The sequence below is a fragment of the Ranitomeya variabilis genome, chromosome 6 (assembly GCF_051348905.1).
Source record: "Ranitomeya variabilis isolate aRanVar5 chromosome 6, aRanVar5.hap1, whole genome shotgun sequence".
Classification (NCBI taxonomy): domain Eukaryota; kingdom Metazoa; phylum Chordata; class Amphibia; order Anura; family Dendrobatidae; genus Ranitomeya; species Ranitomeya variabilis.
The window spans coordinates 454,822,661-454,840,091 of record NC_135237.1 but is presented as its reverse complement, the minus strand read 5'-3'; the positions used below and the strand labels follow the sequence as shown (position 1 = coordinate 454,840,091).

At 42.4% G+C, this 17,431-nt stretch overlaps 1 protein-coding gene across 1 annotated transcript in view; it reads right to left on the bottom strand.

Annotated features, from left to right (window-relative positions):
- Nucleotides 1-17,431, bottom strand: part of RP1 (RP1 axonemal microtubule associated) — a 729,254-nt gene that overhangs the window by 603,800 nt on the left and 108,023 nt on the right. Inside the window, exons 10-12 of the mRNA XM_077271713.1 lie at nt 16,290-16,366; nt 16,168-16,199; nt 15,960-16,089 (exon numbers count right to left, since the gene is read on the bottom strand). Of these exons, the coding sequence (XP_077127828.1) occupies nt 15,960-16,089; nt 16,168-16,199; nt 16,290-16,366 (239 nt within the window). The remainder of the gene's footprint in view (nt 1-15,959; nt 16,090-16,167; nt 16,200-16,289; nt 16,367-17,431) is intronic.

The window sequence follows — 17,431 nt, the reverse complement described above, 5'->3', positions numbered from 1 at the left end:
TCCATATAGTCTAACGTCCTTTGTGTAGAATTTAGTGGGTAAAAAAAAACAAAAAAAAACTTGGCACGGTACAGTTCACAACATATTTTTGTTCCAAAAGTGATAGACATAGTATCACAGTGACATAGTTTTTAAGGTTGAAGGAAGATTTTAAGTCCATCTATTTCAACCCATATCCTAACCTAACATGCCCTAACATGTTGATCCAGGGCCGTATTTAGAGTTTCCGCTGCCCTAGGCACTTTTAGTGCTGCCTTCCCTTTGGTGAGTATGACACTATCGGCAGTGACTTTGTCAAAAATCGCTGATGTGAAAGTAGCCTTTTGCAGCAGATCCGGGAGTTTTCCCGCATCTGCCGCGCAACGGATCACTTACGGCAACACTGCGTTCGGCCTCATTCATTCCCTATGGGATTTGCGGACGTTTGCAGCACTTGCCGTGATCTGGCAAATGCTGTATCATACCACCCAACTTTTCAAGAAGGGAAAGAGGGACAAAGTTTGCGGCACGCGAGGCGTGCCGTGGCAAATTTTAGGCCATGCCCCTGACCACACCCATTTCACAACTAGTCACACCCATATGCACGCCCCAACCACACCCATTTAGTACTGCTGATCACACTGTTTCATAAACAATAATTATAAACAAAAAAATATGGCCACACAGTGCTCCATACTGTATAACGAACGACCCCACATGATGCTCAATACTGTATAATGGCCCCACATGATGCTGCGTACAGTATAATGGCCACACTGTGCTCTATACTGTATAATGGCCACACAGTGCTCCAATAGTGTATAATGGACCCACATGATGCTCAATACTGTATAATGGCCACACAGTGCTCTATACGGTATAATGGCCACACATGATTCTCAATACTGTATAATGGCCACACATGATACTCCATACAGCATAATGGCCACACAGTGCTCCATACTGTATAATCACCACACAGTGCTCTATACTGTATAATGGCCACACATGATGCTCCATACTGTATAATGGCCACACAGTGCTCTATACTGTATAATGGCCACACATGATGCTCTATACTGTATAATGACCATACAGTGCTCTATACTGTATAATGGCCACACATGATGCTCCATACTGTATAATGGCCACACATGATGCTCCATACTGTATAATGGCCACACAGTGCTCTATACTGTATAATGGCCACACATGATGCTCCATACTGTATAATGACCATACAGTGCTCTATACTGTATAATGGCCACACATGATGCTCCATACTGTATAATGGCCACACAGTGCTCTATACTGTATAATGGCCACACATGATGCTCCATACTGTATAATGACCATACAGTGCTCTATACTGTATAATGGCCACACATGATGCTCAATACTGTATAATGGCCACACATGATGCTCCATACTGTATAATGGCCACACAGTGCACCATACTGTATAATGACCACACAGTGTTCCCCACTGTATAATGACCACACAGTGGTCAATACTGTATAATGGTCACACATGATGCTCCATACTGTATAATGGGCACACAGTGCTCTATACTGTATAATGACCACACAGTGTTCCATACTGTATAATGACCACTGTTATGATCCTAGTGGCTTAGGATCACAAATCTAACCAGCTAAGTAGAAAATAATAGGACGAGCTCTGGGGATGTGGTAACTGGACTAACCGCAAACCTGATCCTAACCGCACACACTATAGGCAGCCGTGGAACGTTTCCTGAAATCCTAGACGTCTCTTCACGGCCTGAGAAACTGACTACCCCTAAAGAGAAAGTAAAGACCTCACTTGCCTCAGAGAAATCCCCCAGAGATATAGAAGCCCCCCACAAATAATAACGGTGAGTTAAGAGGAAAAGACAAACGCGGAGATGAAACAGGTTAAGCAAATGAGGCCCGCTAACGCTAGATAGCAGAAAATAGCAAGCGATCTGTGCGGTCAGTAAAAAACCCTATGCAAAAATATCCATGCAGAGAATGCGAGAACCCCCACACCAACTAACGATGTGGGGGGAGCAACTAGCACCCCAGAGCACCAGCAAGCAGGGAAATCACATATTAGCAAGCTGGACAAAAACTCATCATATACTAGGAAACATCTTGAACACAGATGAGCAAAAATAAACAAACAGAACTTAGCTTCTCTTGGAGAGACTGATAACGGATGTAGACAGGAGCAATCAGAATAGCACTGAATACAACGGCAACAGGCAAGGAATGAAGGACCAGGTGGATTAAATAGGAAACCTAACTAGCAGATGACGAGACAGCTGATCCTGCCAGAAACCTGCAAAATAACAAAAAGAGCCACCAGGAGGAGCCCAAAGAGAGAACTCACACAGCACCACTCACGACCACAGGAGGGAGCCCGGAAACAGAGCTCACAACAGACCACACAGTGTTCCATATTGTATAATGACCACACAGTGCTCAATACTGTATAATGGCCACACATGATGCTCCATACTGTATAATGGCCACACAGTGCATCATACTGTATAATGACCACACAGTGTTCCATATTGTATAATGACCACACAGTGCTCAATACTGTATAATGGCCACACATGATGCTCCATACTGTATAATGCCCCCTCCCATCTTGTATGCATGGCTCATCTCCCCCCTCCCATCCTGTATGCATGGCTCATCTCCCCCTCCTGTCCTATATGCATGGTTCATCTCCCCTTTCCCATCCTGTGTGCATGTCTCATCTCACACCCCCCCATCCTGTATGCATGGCTCATCTCACCCCCCTCCCATCCTGTATGCATGGCTTATCTCACACAGGATGAGCTGCCAGCACTGAGACCAGGCATTGCTGTAGTAGGGTGTGTATGACATCTTCAAGGAGGCAGGGAGGCAGGCAGGGAGGCAGGTGGGCGGGCAGGCAGGCGGTCGGGCAGCAAGGCAGGTGGGCGGCCGGCCAGGGGGGTAGGGGGCGAGTTCGGTCGGGAGGTGACTCCGGACTTTAATTAAAAAAAACTGAAGAAAACCTTGCTCAAGTGCCACCTCCTCAAATCGTCCTGCCCTAGGCACGTGCCCTCAAGTACCTAGTGGCAAATACGGCCCTGTGTTGATCCATAGGAAGGCAAAACAACCCATGTGGCAAACAGTAAGCTCCACACTGGGGGATAAAATTCCTTCCCGACTCCACATACGGCAATCAGACTAGTTCCCTGGATCAACGCCCTATCAAGGAATCTAGTGTATATAACCTGTAACATTATACTTTTCAAAACAGACATTGAGTCCCTTCTTAAATGTTAGTAATGAATCACTCATTACAATATCATACGGCAGAGAGTTGACTACTGACATACTGTATATACTGTAGAACCTGCTTTGTGTGAAATTTCATTGGTTTGAAATAAAAAACAAAATTGGCCTGCTAAAGGTGTACAAATTTGGTTGTTCAAAAGTTAACTATTGTCATATATCCGGTCGAAGCTGCTTGGTGTGAAAATTTGTTGGTTTAAAATAAAGACCAAAATTGGGATGCTATAGGTGTAGAAATTTGGTTTTTCAAAAATTGACTTTTTAATATATTCACTAGAACTTGGTTTGTGTGAAATTTCATTGGTTTGAAATAAAAAAACAAAATTGACCTGGTACAGTTCACAAAATATTTGGTTCCAAAAATTTACTATTGTCAAATATACTGTAGAACTTGCATTGTGTGAAATTTCATTGGTTAGAACAGGAGTTGGCGCAAAAGAGGCTAGTACTCACACAAGCTTTGTCTTGTCTCTCCTATGTGGATGGGCTGAGGAGAGGAATGTGGAGGAAGAGACGGAGTAGGAGGAGGAGGTGGAGAATATTAATCATGGTGGAGACCGGGAAGTGTTGGCTGTAGGGACCTTGGCACATTTGGCTGACTTTATGTACCACTGCCTTTCCTATGATCCTCGTGTTACATTCATCTTGGCCAAAAAAGAGTACTTGTTGTTCACCCTACTAGACCCATGCTACAAGGAGAACTTTGTATCTCTTCTTCTTGAGGCAGAGTGGTCTTCTAAAATGGCACTATAACCTTAGGCCATTGTGGAAAATATGTTGAAAAAACTCACACCAGAGAATGCTAGGGGCAGGGTTCAAGCTTCCTTGGCCCACCAAGCAGGAGAGGCAAGGGAGACACACAGCAGAGGCAGGTGTACACTGTCAAAGGCTTGAGCCAATTTTATGACACTCTCTCAGCGTCCATGCCATGATGACCAGGTATTTTTAACAAGGATGTAAAAGTTTTTAAAGATGGTCAAACAATACCTGGCCGACAAAACCAATGTATTCCCTAATTCTTCTTCAGCTATTGGGACTCAAACCTGGACACCTGGCATGAGCTTTTCCTCTATGCCTTGGAAGTGTTCAGTTGTTCTGCCGCTAGTGTCTTGTCTTAGCAGGTGTTTAGTGCCACTGGGGAGGTCATAACAGACATGCGCTTTCACCTGTGAACAGAAAGTGCTAACAGCCTCACTCTGATAACAAGGAGCAAAGACTGGATTAGACCAGACTTTTCCACACCATCAGATGACAGCAGCACATGCTCATTATTTGAATGAGGCCCGCAAGTTGTTGACTTCTAAGGTCTATGGATGACTGGATGAGCCTCCTTATAAATTTTTCCTGGCTTTGCACTTTGTGCAAACCTTTTATGAGTGTAGAAGTACCACACCTACACTTTCTTAATTTTTTTTATGAGGCACTCCAGTTGCTGCCTTTAGGGGTGTATGGATGACCCTGCTTGTAATTATTGGCAGGCTTTGCACTGTGTGCAGAAGTTTTATGAGTGTAGGATTAACACAACTACACTTTGTTCACAATATTTGAAAGAGGCACTTCAGTTGGTGCCTTGAAGGGTGTCTGGATGACCCTGCTTGTAATTTTGGGCAGGATTTGCACTTAGTGCATAGCCTTTATGAGTCTAGGAGTACCTCTACATTACAGTTTACAAAACAAAATATGTAGGAGACCCTCCTTTATACTTAACCCCTTCAAGACGCAGCCCTTTTTTATTTTTGCGTTTTCGTGTTTCGCTCCCCTCCTTCCCAGAGCCATAACTTTTTTATTTTTCTGCCAATATGGCCATGTGAGGGCTTATTTTTTTGTGGTAATTTTGAATGACACCATTGGTTTTACCATGTGTTGTACTAGAAAATGGGAAAAAATTCCAAGTGTGGTGAAATTGCAAAAAAAGTGCAATCCCACACTTGTTTTTTGTTTGGCTTTTTTTGCTTTTCACTAAATGCTAAAACTGACCTGCCACTGTGATTGTCCATGTCATTACGAGTTCATAGACACCAAACATGTCCAGGTTATTTTTTATCTAAGTGGTGAAAAAAAAATTCCAAACTTTGCTGAAAAAAAAATAAAAAATGCGCCATTTTCCGATACCAGTAGCATTTCCATTTTTTGGGATCTCGGGTCGGGTGATGGCTTATTTTTTGCTGACGTTTTTAAAGATACCACTTTTGGGCAGATATGATCTTTTGATCGCCCGTTATTTCATTTCAATGCAATGTTGCGGCAACCAAAAAAACGTAATTCTGGCGTTTTTAATTTTTTTATTTTTTTTATTTTTTCCCGCTACGCCGTTTAGCGTTCAGGTTAATCCTTTTTTTTAATTGATAGATCTGGCGATTCTGAACAGGGCGATACCAAATATGTGTATGTTTGATTTTTTTTATTGTTTTATTTTGAATGGGGCGAAAGGGTGGTGATTTAAACTTTTATTTTTTTTAATTTTTTTCATATTTTTTTTAATTTTTTTTAACTTTTGCCATGCTTCAATAGCCTTGATGGGAGGCTAGAAGCTGGCATAGCCTGATCGGCTCTGCTACATCAGATCATCAGATTGCTCCTTTGTAGCTGAATTACAGGCTTGCTCACAGCAAGCCGGCATATGAACAAGCATAGAGGTCTCAAGGAGACCTCAGGTTGTCATGCCGATGCATCGCTGACCCCCGATCATGTGACGGGGGTCGGCGATGCGCGCATTTCCGGCCTGATGGCCGGAAGCGGTAGTTAAATGCCTCTGTCTGTGTTTGACAGCGGCATTTAACTAGTTAATAGCGGCGGGTGGATCGCGATTCTACTATTGTACAAAACAGCTGACATGTCGCGACTTTGATGTGGGCTCAGCGCCGGAGTACTAGTACTAGTATGGCGCATATCGTGAAGGGGTTAATACAAGGTGTAGCTGTGTCCCTAATTTTTGGCACTTCTTGCTTCCTTCATATATTACACTGAAATTTCCAATTTTTTTACAAAAATAAAATTTTGGTTTACTTAAATTATAATTTTGTTTTTTAACATTTTTTTCCTGTAAACTCAAATTTATTGATGATATTGAATGTTTTATGGTCAGTCCTTTAAGTGGAGTAAAAGTTTGTTCTCAGCATTGATCTGAGAGTCAGAGATGCCTTCAGGGGTCTTCCCCATATAGTTCTTCTATTCAGCACTTTTTCCAGCCATTTCAACATTTTCACTGCCCACAGACCTCCTTGTAAGGTTTGCCAGAAAAATGCTCAGATTTTCCATTGACTAACATTATACTCATTAGAAATTGCTCGGTTCGAATAATAAGCATCTGAGCATTTTAGTGCTTGCTCATCTTTAATAACTGACAACGGAGCAAAATATCCTTCTATCCTATCTAAGAATCAAACCCATCGGTACCCTTGTATTCAAACTAAATTTCCACCAAGCCTCGCGACTTTTAAAAGCAGCCTCTATGATTCTCCCTCAATTACTGTTGTATACCTGTTCGAAGGCATAAACCATTATTCCTGATGAGTCACTATGGTGTTTTTCAATTAAATGCTTTGCTGCTTGAAAGATTCTCCTTGGAAACATTCATGGTTGTGTATATCGTATGTATGCTCCCTAATGCAAACTTTTTAGTTGGCAAGTGATACAGCTAATAAATTTTAAGTCCCACTGGGAGAACTCCACGACATACATGACAAAATTTGATTAGCAGTTAATGAAAGTCATAATAGGGAAATCAGTTTTGTTCAAGGAATAAAAAAAACCTCTTACATTTGTTGGTATATCAACAGATATTACAAGACTTGATGCCACATTTAACAAATCCAGTAATTAATAACCAATTTTTTCTACTGTCTAGCTTAGAGTTCTTTACTTCACTCTGCAAACATCTGTCCCAAGGAAGAAACGTCATCATCTTTGCTGCAGTAACATCCAGAGGACCCCTTTAAGCAGCGTCGGTCCCCTCTGACCGAGAACCACAGGTAGCGTCACGAACACAAACTTTATTACAACTCCCTTAAAAGACCTTTCCCCTTTTACTTGAGCGCCCAGGGCCACGGACTGGGTCGCTGTCACCGTGACCACCCTTTTAATTGCGACCGGACCCGGTACCGAGTATCCCCACTGCCCTGGTAGGCGACTCAAAAGTACTGTTTTTTTTTTATTATTATTTTAACCATTTCTCCTTTTAAAAAAAAAAATAAAAAATTTATTGCTTGGAAATTCGGAGACATGTTGTCAGAAGTTTATAGAATAAAAGAACAATTTACATTTTACTCAAAAATATACCTATAAAGAGAAAAATCTGAGAAACTGAACATTTTGCAGTGGTCTCTTAATTGTTGCCAGAGCTGTATATGTTCTGTAGGGCTGGTATCTACCACTGACCATATGGTGGTAATATCCATGTTGGTCTTTGTATAGAGATTATTTTCAGCAACATCGCGGTCATCTGCTGAGGTCCTCCACCAGTATCAGGGTGTGTCATCGAGTTGTAATCAAGGTACCTGGTTAGGGGCTCACTGAGAAGTTTCGCCCCCTTCCCCGAACCAAAACCCTAACTATGCCCCTGACTGTATGCTAAAGATAAAGTAAAAGGTGAAAGATGTCTATCTATGCATTCTTCATTAGTGGAGGATTTAAACCTAGGAGTTTTTTTTATCAACAATGTTTTTTACTCTAGTGAGCATTCATTGTTTATTGCCCCTGTTACGGAGTCTCCTTTTAAATTTTAAGGATTCATTTTCATATGATATAGCTGATCTAAAATTTAACTTAGCTCTTGCGAGCTCACCTATTGAGATCTATTTAATAGTACGAATGGGATGGTGACTGCTGGCATGCAGGATGGTATTCACCACTGTCTCTTTCCTAATAGTTGCTATAATGATTGCTTGACCAATGATATCTGTTAAACCCAAAACATCAGTGTTAGTTTTCTGTACATTAAAAGTGAACTTTAGAGTGGATTCAGATTCATATAGGCAATGAATGATGATATGGCAGATTCATCGAATGCCCAGATGAGGAGCAAATCATCGATAAATCTGCCATTCCAGAATACACATTCCGGGAAGGATTGGTGATGTTAAAGATGTAGCACTCATCCTATCAACTCATAGTTAAGTTGGCGATAGAAAGTGAGTACTTAGCACCCATAGAAATGCCTATGACTTGTACATAAAAGGAACCATTGAAATTAAAGAAATTGTTTTAAATCAAAAAGCTCATAGTATACTTAATGAATTCCTGAAGTATAGATGAATAATTCCTGTATATGGCAAGGTGGTAATTAAGTGCATGAATAGCCACTGAATGAGGGATCGAGGTGTACAGTGTTGTGACATCACACCCCACCCAAGTAAAGTGCTTATAGCAGGTTAAATCTTTTACCAATAGTAATATAAAAATAATAATAATTTTTAGAGCGCCAATATATCCCGCAGCAGTTTACAATATTAGAGGGGACTTGTACAGACAAAATAACTCAGATATGAAAAGGAGCAAGCTTACATGCTATGAGGAAATAGAGGAGACATGAAAGGTAAATGGTAAAATATGCTGATATTCTAGGTTACAGTCATAATACTAACTAGGGTTTGCACATAACGCTGCATGAACTGGTCGCCAGCCAGTATGTAAACAGCACAGAGTCAGAGGGCTATTAAGTGCATGGAGAGTGTGTGAACAGATGCAATGGGGGGTCATGAATTTGAAGAAAATGTTATGCCAAATGGGCATAGTTAGATAAGTGAGGAGGGGCAATGGGCCAGTCTAAAGAAATGTTTCCTGGAGAGTGCATTCCAAAGAATTGGCGCAGCACACAAGAAGTCATGGAGAAGGGAATAAGAGGTTCTAGCTATTGAGTTATTTAAGTCATTAGCAGAACAGAGGGCACAGGTAGTGTGCTAGACTGAAATGAGGAAGGACATGTAGGGGGGTGCTGAACCGTGGAGCGCTTTATGGTGAAAGTGATAAGTTTATATTGAACTCTGTATCGGAATATGGTCCTGTATGCGGCATTCAGGACTTATTGAAGAAGGGAGAGTTTAGTAGAGGGAGACCGATTAGTAGAGTTGCAATATTCCAGGCGAGAATGAATAAGAGCTACAGTAAGAGTTTTGCCGATTTCAAAGGGAAGAAAAGGTTTAATTCTAGAGATCGTCATGATCCAGGTCCAGGGTTTGCCTGCTGCTTTTCGTTCCACGGCCTGGTCATGTAGGGGTTAACCTTTTCTGCCTCTCTCTGGGATGGGGGTGGCTATTTCTCAGCGCTGTGGCCGATAGCTCTTGTCAGTGATAGTTTCTGCTTTCGGCTTGAGCTGCTGACCAAGTGCGCCCAGTGCATGTCCTTTGCCTTCTGACTTCCCATCTTAGTGTGCTCCTCTTCTTGTCCTCTGTTTAGTGTGTGTCCGTGTGCCTGTTCCCGCCTGGAAAGGTTCAGGCCATTGATTGGGTACAACCCAAAGATCTGAAAGGTCTTCAGTGTTTCTTAGGGTTCACTAATTATTATGGGAAGTTTATCAGGGGGTTCTCGCAGGTGGTCAAATCCCTCACTGATCTGACCAAAAAGGGGCTGATGTCAAGAATTGGTCAGCATCAGCAACATTCTCTTCGTTAAAAAGATGCTTCATGTCCGCCTCTGTGTTAATTCAGCCGCCTAGGAGGTGGGAGTGGGGGAGGTGTTGTCCCAGGGTCCTGCCACCCTTACCAATTTAAGACCCTGTGCCTTCTTTTCTAGGAAATTTTCGCCGGCAGAAAGAAATTATAAATGTTGGTAACCAGGAGTTGCTAGCCATTAAATTGGCATTCGAGGAATGGAGGCATTTTTTGGAGGGGCGGTCCATCGAATTACGGTAATTACTGATCACAAGAATTTGGCCTACATTGAGTCTGCCAAAAGGTTGACTCCTAGGCAAGCTAGTTGGTCACTTTTTTTTCACGATTCAAGTTCTCTATCACCTTTCAGCCTTGCTCCAGAAATGTCAAGGCTGATGCCTTATCACATAGTTTGGATCCTATATAACCTCAGGAACCTCCCTCCTCAATTCTTTGACATGGTGTGGTTGTGGCTGGGGTTTCTGCGGTACTGGAGCAGGAGATTCGTGGGGCCCAGTCTCTTGCTCCATCATCTAAGCCTGTCAATAAGCTGTTTGTGCCTTTTCAATTTCGACTCAGGGTGCTTCGGGAACTTCACGACTCGGCTCTGAGTGGGCATCCGTGAATCTCAGCCACCCATAGTGCCATCGCTAGTTGTTTTGGTAGTCTTCATTGGCCTCGGATGTTGTGAGGTTTGTATCTGCCTGTGAGGTATGTGCTAAAAACTCCTATAACCATCCAGCCGAGGAATTGGTGCCTTTGCCAATGCCAGATAGACCATGGACTCATCTGTCCATGGATTTTATCACCGATATTCCTCCTTCTAATGGTAAGCTAGTCATTTGGGTAGTGGTGGACAGATTTAGTAAGCAGGCACATTTTGTAAATTTGACAGCTTAGCACAATCCGGAAACCTTATCTAAATTGTTTGTATTACACGTGGTACGGTTGCATGGTGTGCCTGAGAATGTTGTTTTGGATAGGGGGGTACAGTTTGTGTCCAAGTTTTGGAGGGCTTTCTGTAAAAGGTTGGGTATTTCTTTGTCTACCTACCATCTGGAGACAAATGGTCAGATGGAGAGGACCAATCAGTCTCTAGAACAAAATCCACAGTGTCTGACCACAGAATGACAAGATGATTGGTGTTTTTCTTTGCCTTTGGCTGAGTTTGCCTTTAACAACCGCATTAATCAGTCCAAGGGCACCTCCCGTTTTTTCTGCAATTATGGTCTTCACCCTCATTTTGGGGAATTTCTCGTTTGGATTCAAGGTGTCTAGGGGCAGATCTGGCTATCAGGTGGTTGGGGGAGGTCTAGAGGAGAATTGGGGAGGCTCAGGGCAAGTATGCATTTTTTGCTGACAAAAAATGATCTGTGAGGCCTGTATTCCGGGTTGGGGATGAGGAACAGTTGTCTAGAAGGAATATAAGACTTAAGGTTCCTTCTGCCAAGTTGGGGCCTAAGTTCATTGGCCCTTACGAGATTATGGAAGTGGTCAATCCTGTTGCTTTCCATCTGTGCCCTCCACCAATCCTACGAATCCCCAACGTGTTCCATAAAGCTCTTTTAAAACCGCTGGGGTCTTCCCTGGAAGAGTCTTCATCTCCCCTTGCCTCCTGTCTCGGTATATGGCCAGACTGATTATGAGGTGCAAAGAATTGTGGATTCCCATATGGTCCCCAGTTCACTTCAGAATCTGATTCATTGGGAAGGTTGCAGTCTTGAGGACCGGTTATGGGTTCCGGCGCGATCGGTCCATGTGGATCGATTGGTCCGGGCCTTTCATGCCCTGTACCCTGGAAAACCTGGGGGTCTGGTTGCTCCCCCTTGAGAGGAGGGTACTGTCATGATCCAGGTCAGGGTTTGCCTGCTGCTTTTTGTACCCCGGCCTGTTCATGTAGGGGTTAACCTTTTCTGCCTTTTTCTGGCATGGGGGTGGCTATTTCTCAGCGTTGTTGCCGATAGCTCTTGTCAGTGATAGTTTCTGCTTTCGGTTTGAGCTGCTGACCCAGTGCACCCAGTGCGTGTCCACTGCCTTCTGACTTCCCATCTTAGTGTGCTCCTCTCCCGGTCCCCTGTTTAGTGTGTGTCCGTGTGCCTGTTCCCCCACCGTGTATGTCCCGGTTCGCACTCTAACCTGACCCTCTGTACTCCATGACTGTTTCCTCTGCTACTACCCGGCTCTGACCCTTGTGCATGTGTTTGACTATGCGTCCGTCTCACCCCATTCTGATACTGCGCTCCCGACCGACTTCTGACCTCTGCTCTTGTCTCTCCCCTTGGTACTACGTTCCCGGCAGTGTATGACTCGGTGTGATCGACCTCTCTCCTGCCATCCATCGGTGGTTTCCCCGCTACTGCAGGTCCTCACTTGCGGGGAGCCGCTGTTCTCCACTCTTCCTTGAACCCCTGGTGGTTGTACCTGGAATAGCGTCACTATTACCCACGACTGCGATGTTTTTGAGGTGTAGGTGACATGAGAGGGTGAGTGATTGGATGTTGGGAGTGAAGGAAACATCTGAATCAAATATGACACCAAGGCAGCCGGTATATTGCTGGGGAGTAATGGTGGAGCCACACACAGAAATAGCAATATCGGGCATAGGTAGGTTAGTAGAGGGAGGAAACAGGGTTACTGTCAGGAGATGAGGTATATAATTGGGTGTCATCAGCTGCTCTTTGACACTTAGCTTAGTGTCTCCTGGATTTCAGGCTGAATTGTCACATGATGTGTTTATTTCAGTTAAAGGAATTTATTCTTGCTGTGTCTTTTTACAATATGACTAAGGGGTTAGTAATTGGGGTGTCTTATAGACACTTCTCCGTTACTAACCCCTAGGCCTGTTGTCAGCTGAAAATACAAAGCTGACATCAACCCCAACCCTATTACCCCACTTGCCACCGCACTGGGGCAAGTGGGAAGAGCGAGGCTATGCACCAAATTTGACACATTGAGGCACCATTTCTAGAGCTTAATTTATTAGCCTTGGTGGGGGGACAAAATCAATGGCCCCTTCCCTGGCTATTAATATCAGCCCACAGCTCTCTGTTTAGTCTTTGCTGGTTAGAATTTATAGGGTGACCTTATGTCATTTTCCTCAAGGGTTACCCTGTAAACTAACCAGTAAAGGCTAAGCAAACAGCTGTGAGCTGTTGTTAATAACCCGGGAACATTTAGGGCTAGTGGCCCCCTTCCCAGATTATTAATATCACCCCCCAGCTGCAGGCTTTCCCTCTACTGGTTTTGAAAATTACGCAATAGCACATTTGTTAAAAAAAATTTTATTTAAAAAAACACACAAGGCACTGATTATATAGCACACTGATATCTGTCCATCTATCTATTTATTTATGTATCTTCTATCATGTTTCTCATCGCTATCTATATCTTTGAACATCTTTAATACCTAACACTCTTTATTTTCTATTCCGTATTTCATTCCATACGTGTCACACTGACAGCACACGGGCACATGATATGACACAAGGACACACGGATGTCACATACGCACATACAGATGGCACATTGACAGGGATCACATATCTCACAGTACTGTTTTTTCCAGTACAGGAATCACAAAAATATCTGAAGTAGGCCTTAGGAAGAGCCTCAGGTCTAAAGGTACCTTCACACTCAGCAACTTTGCAACGAGAACGACAACGATCCGTGACGTTGCAGCGTCCTGGATAGCGATCTCGTTGTGTTTGACACGCAGCAGCGATCTGGATCCCGCTGTGATATCGCTGGTCGGAGCTAGAAGTCCAGAACTTAATTTGGTCGTCAGGTCGGCGTGTATCGTCGTGTTTGACATCAAAAGCAACGACGCCAGCAATGTTTTACATGGAGCTAACGACCTGTGAGAACGATAAGTGAGTCACCGTTACGTCACTGGATCGCTCCTGCATCGTTCTGGAGCTGCTGTGTTTGACGTCTCTACAGCGACCTAAACAGCGACGCTGCAGCGATCGGCTCGTTGTCTATATCGCTGCAGCGTCGCTGAGTGTGACGGTACTTTTACACCATCTGACAATGCAGTTGTGAGATCCTGTCAGAAATGATAAACCTTACCCTAACAACAAAACAAAAATGTTGTAATAATCTATACTTTGTATTTAACATACAACCAAAAAGCAAGTCCCTACTTTAGCTTACTGAAAGTAACTGACTGTCACCACCTTTAATCTATCCACAATCTGTCACTCAGCTCAGCTCTCTTTTCATTCCTCAAATGACTTCCCCCTCTCTTTCAATCCTTCAACTGACTACAAAGTACGCAGATAATACATATAAAATCCTAACTCTAACCTACAAAGCTCTTTCCAGTTTATTTCCTCATTAATCTCTAGATACCTTGCCTGACACAACCCTTATCCTATATGTAACCTCATTCTTTCTACCACTGTAATCATTTCCACACACTCCACCAATTAGGATATGTTCACACAAACAGTAAACAGAAAAGTAAACACCACGTCAAAAAAATTGAAAACAAAGCAATCAAAAACTTAAATTGGCTTTTTCGAAGGAAAACATTTAGCTCAGGACAAAAACTAATTTAAAAAAAAAAAAGATTTGCATGACAATAAATCATACTGACCCACAGAATAAATCATTTGATATATCATTTTTACTGCACACTGAAGGCTATAAAAAACTAAACCCAAACAACAATATAATATTGTGCTTTTTTCCATTTCACCCGACCTATAATTTTTTCAGGTTTTAAAGATATTGTTTATCTCTGGAGTTAAAAAAAAAGCATGAACTCAGTCTATAATATTGTAAAAAAAGAGGATTTTTGGTACTTACCGCAAAGTCCCTTTCTAATAGTCTTCATTGGAGGACACAGGAAACCATGTGTGTAGGCTGTGTGACAGGGTCACTGGCACAGTGTATGAAGGGAGATATGTGTCATAGTTTTCCTCCAGCACACTATGTGTTGAGAGGGTTAATTTATGTTACGGACTGGTTTTAGTCGACCTCCATAGAGCGGGTGGGAGGAGGCCCACCGTATCTTCACCTGTAGAGTCCTGACAGGACCTGTGTGATGTCATAGTCATGTGGTCATCACATGGAGTATTAAAACCTGGCCATTAGAGTCAGTGGGTGTGGTGTGTTGAGAGAGGTGGAATTCCCACGTAGCTCTAGGAGGAGCTAAGGACGCTGTGTGTTGCCTGCAGTGAAGCCTGCAGGATAAGAACTCTATTAAACGTTACCTTTTCTTTTGTTTTACCGTTGTGCCAGAAAGGCTCTGTTTTTCCTGAACCCTGCTGAAGTTTATGCTGTTTATAATAAACTAGCAGGTGAACTACCACCAGTACAGTCCCTGTGTCTACCTGGTAAAGCAGCTGAGTGAGTCAACCCCTCATAGTTGCTATCATCAGGAGGCTAATTAAACTTAAAGGGGTTGTCCACTGCTATGACAACCCTTTCTCAACCCCTATGTTTCCCCTCAGTAAAGTAATAACACATATACTCACCTTCGGTGCTGCTGCCAATTTAGCGGTGTTGCCATTGGCTCTGCCGGGGCTCACTTGACTTAATCATCATTGCAGCGAATCAGTACTGACTTCGCTTTGCACTCCTTTGGACAAATCAGGCATCCGTAGGAAATGAGAGATTGGCTGCAGGGATTGCATGACAGAACAATGTCATGTAAACCCCAGGAGAGCAAGTGCCAACACCGGATGTGAGTATAGGTGTTATTATTTTACTTGGTGGAAACATAGATTCAAAAGGGGTTGTCTGAATAGTGGACAACCCCTTAAATGGTGAAGTGCGGATGTTTATATCACTAATTTCCTGACATCCCAAACTAATACAGCAAAACAAATTCTGGTCTGAAATATTGAACTCATAGGGAAATCCATTTCCTGTATCTTCTATAATGAGGACATGATTCTTTCAATAACCATTATCCTGTACAAACCACACAAGAGAAACAGGGTTCTGGATTTTTTTTGCTCACCTTGTAGGAGGAATGTACATCTTGGTCTTGACTTGCCTTTTTACTCTTTTTATATTATTTTGGTATTAATGAATAACACATGCATGTTTAGAAATCTAAGGCTAAACTTACCATATTTATCCTTTTTGTCTCCAACTGCGTCCACTCTCCCATCTGGAGTAAGTCGTATAAATTTTCCTGTTGCTTTACAGTAGAACTGTAGGCAGTTCTCGTTCTGATACTTCCATCTCTCAGCAGTCCACTGAAAAGTTTACATAAAAACATATGTTCCAAAACCTTATAGAACCAAAGATCTCGAGTATTCACATATCTGATTTACCATTTCGTTCTTCTTGACTTCAAGTTCATAACCTGTTGAAGTAACAATATTGTAGTGGTAAATACAATTCTCCTTAAGGCATTATGGACTATATAGTATTAGCTCCAGATCTGCAGGCTTACTGGCTGGGAAATCAGCTTCATCTGTGACAGATAGCCTTTTCACAATTTTCCCATCCTCCTCTCCTTCATCTAGCCACCTAGTAAGAAATGTAAAAATCATTGTCACTTGTCTCAACTTGGTTATCCAACTATAAATTATAAAAAAAAGAAAAGAATCAGCTGTGGTCTAAAATAACAAGCAAACAATAACAAAAAAAAGGTAAAACGCTGCACTACTGGTATCATATAGAAACTATGGACAAATATCATCATCAAATAGTTGAAATTGTTATTTTTATTTTTTTCCACATATAACTATAATAGTTTCCTAATATACACAGCTGATTCAAGCCAATGGTTTTCTATAGTTTACATTTCCCAGATTAAACTGATTAGAGTTACGGTATACATAAGGAATCTCAGCAGGGGCGGACATATTAGTGGTGCCACCTGAGAAGCCGTGGGCCCACCTCTACCTCCACAGTAAGTGGAATTGTGCATTATGATGAGCTATTGGACTGCAAGGGATAATATATCGTTTTTGTACGGGGACCTCTTCTGTCTGAGTCCACCACTGAATCTCAGGATATTCTTATACAGAAATATCTCATATTTATATTTCCACCTGAACCTGCATAGAAAAGAGTGAAAACCCTAAGGCCATGTCTACAATGAGTGGCAATGTGGATGGGAGTTATAGCAGTCTCAGGCCTGGTGTGCTTTCATTTTTATTCACTATAATTTGCCCCACGGAGCATCTCAAACCCGCAACATTTCAATTTCTCTTTCAGGTACACTGAGTTTTATGTTCCTTTCTTTCCCATACACTTGCATGAGAGGTAGAAAATCCACAGGTAAAAAACACGCGTGTTTTTAGTGCATTTACACAGCTGAAACGCATAAAAAATGCTTGTAATTTGCACATAACTATATCACTAAAGTTTTGTCAAAGCCAAAGTGTCAAAATAAAGCACTCAAAAATGCAATGAAAAACGCAAGGAACCTAATTTACTTAATAAGTGCAGAAAATCTGCAATATCAAAAACTCAGTGGGAATGTAGCCTAAGAGATATTTTGTCAGCTCCCCGGATATATGTAGGTGGTATGTGGGCAATCCGATCTAAGTGTAGGAGTGTCTTTCCCTTTTGTACTAATCAAAGCAG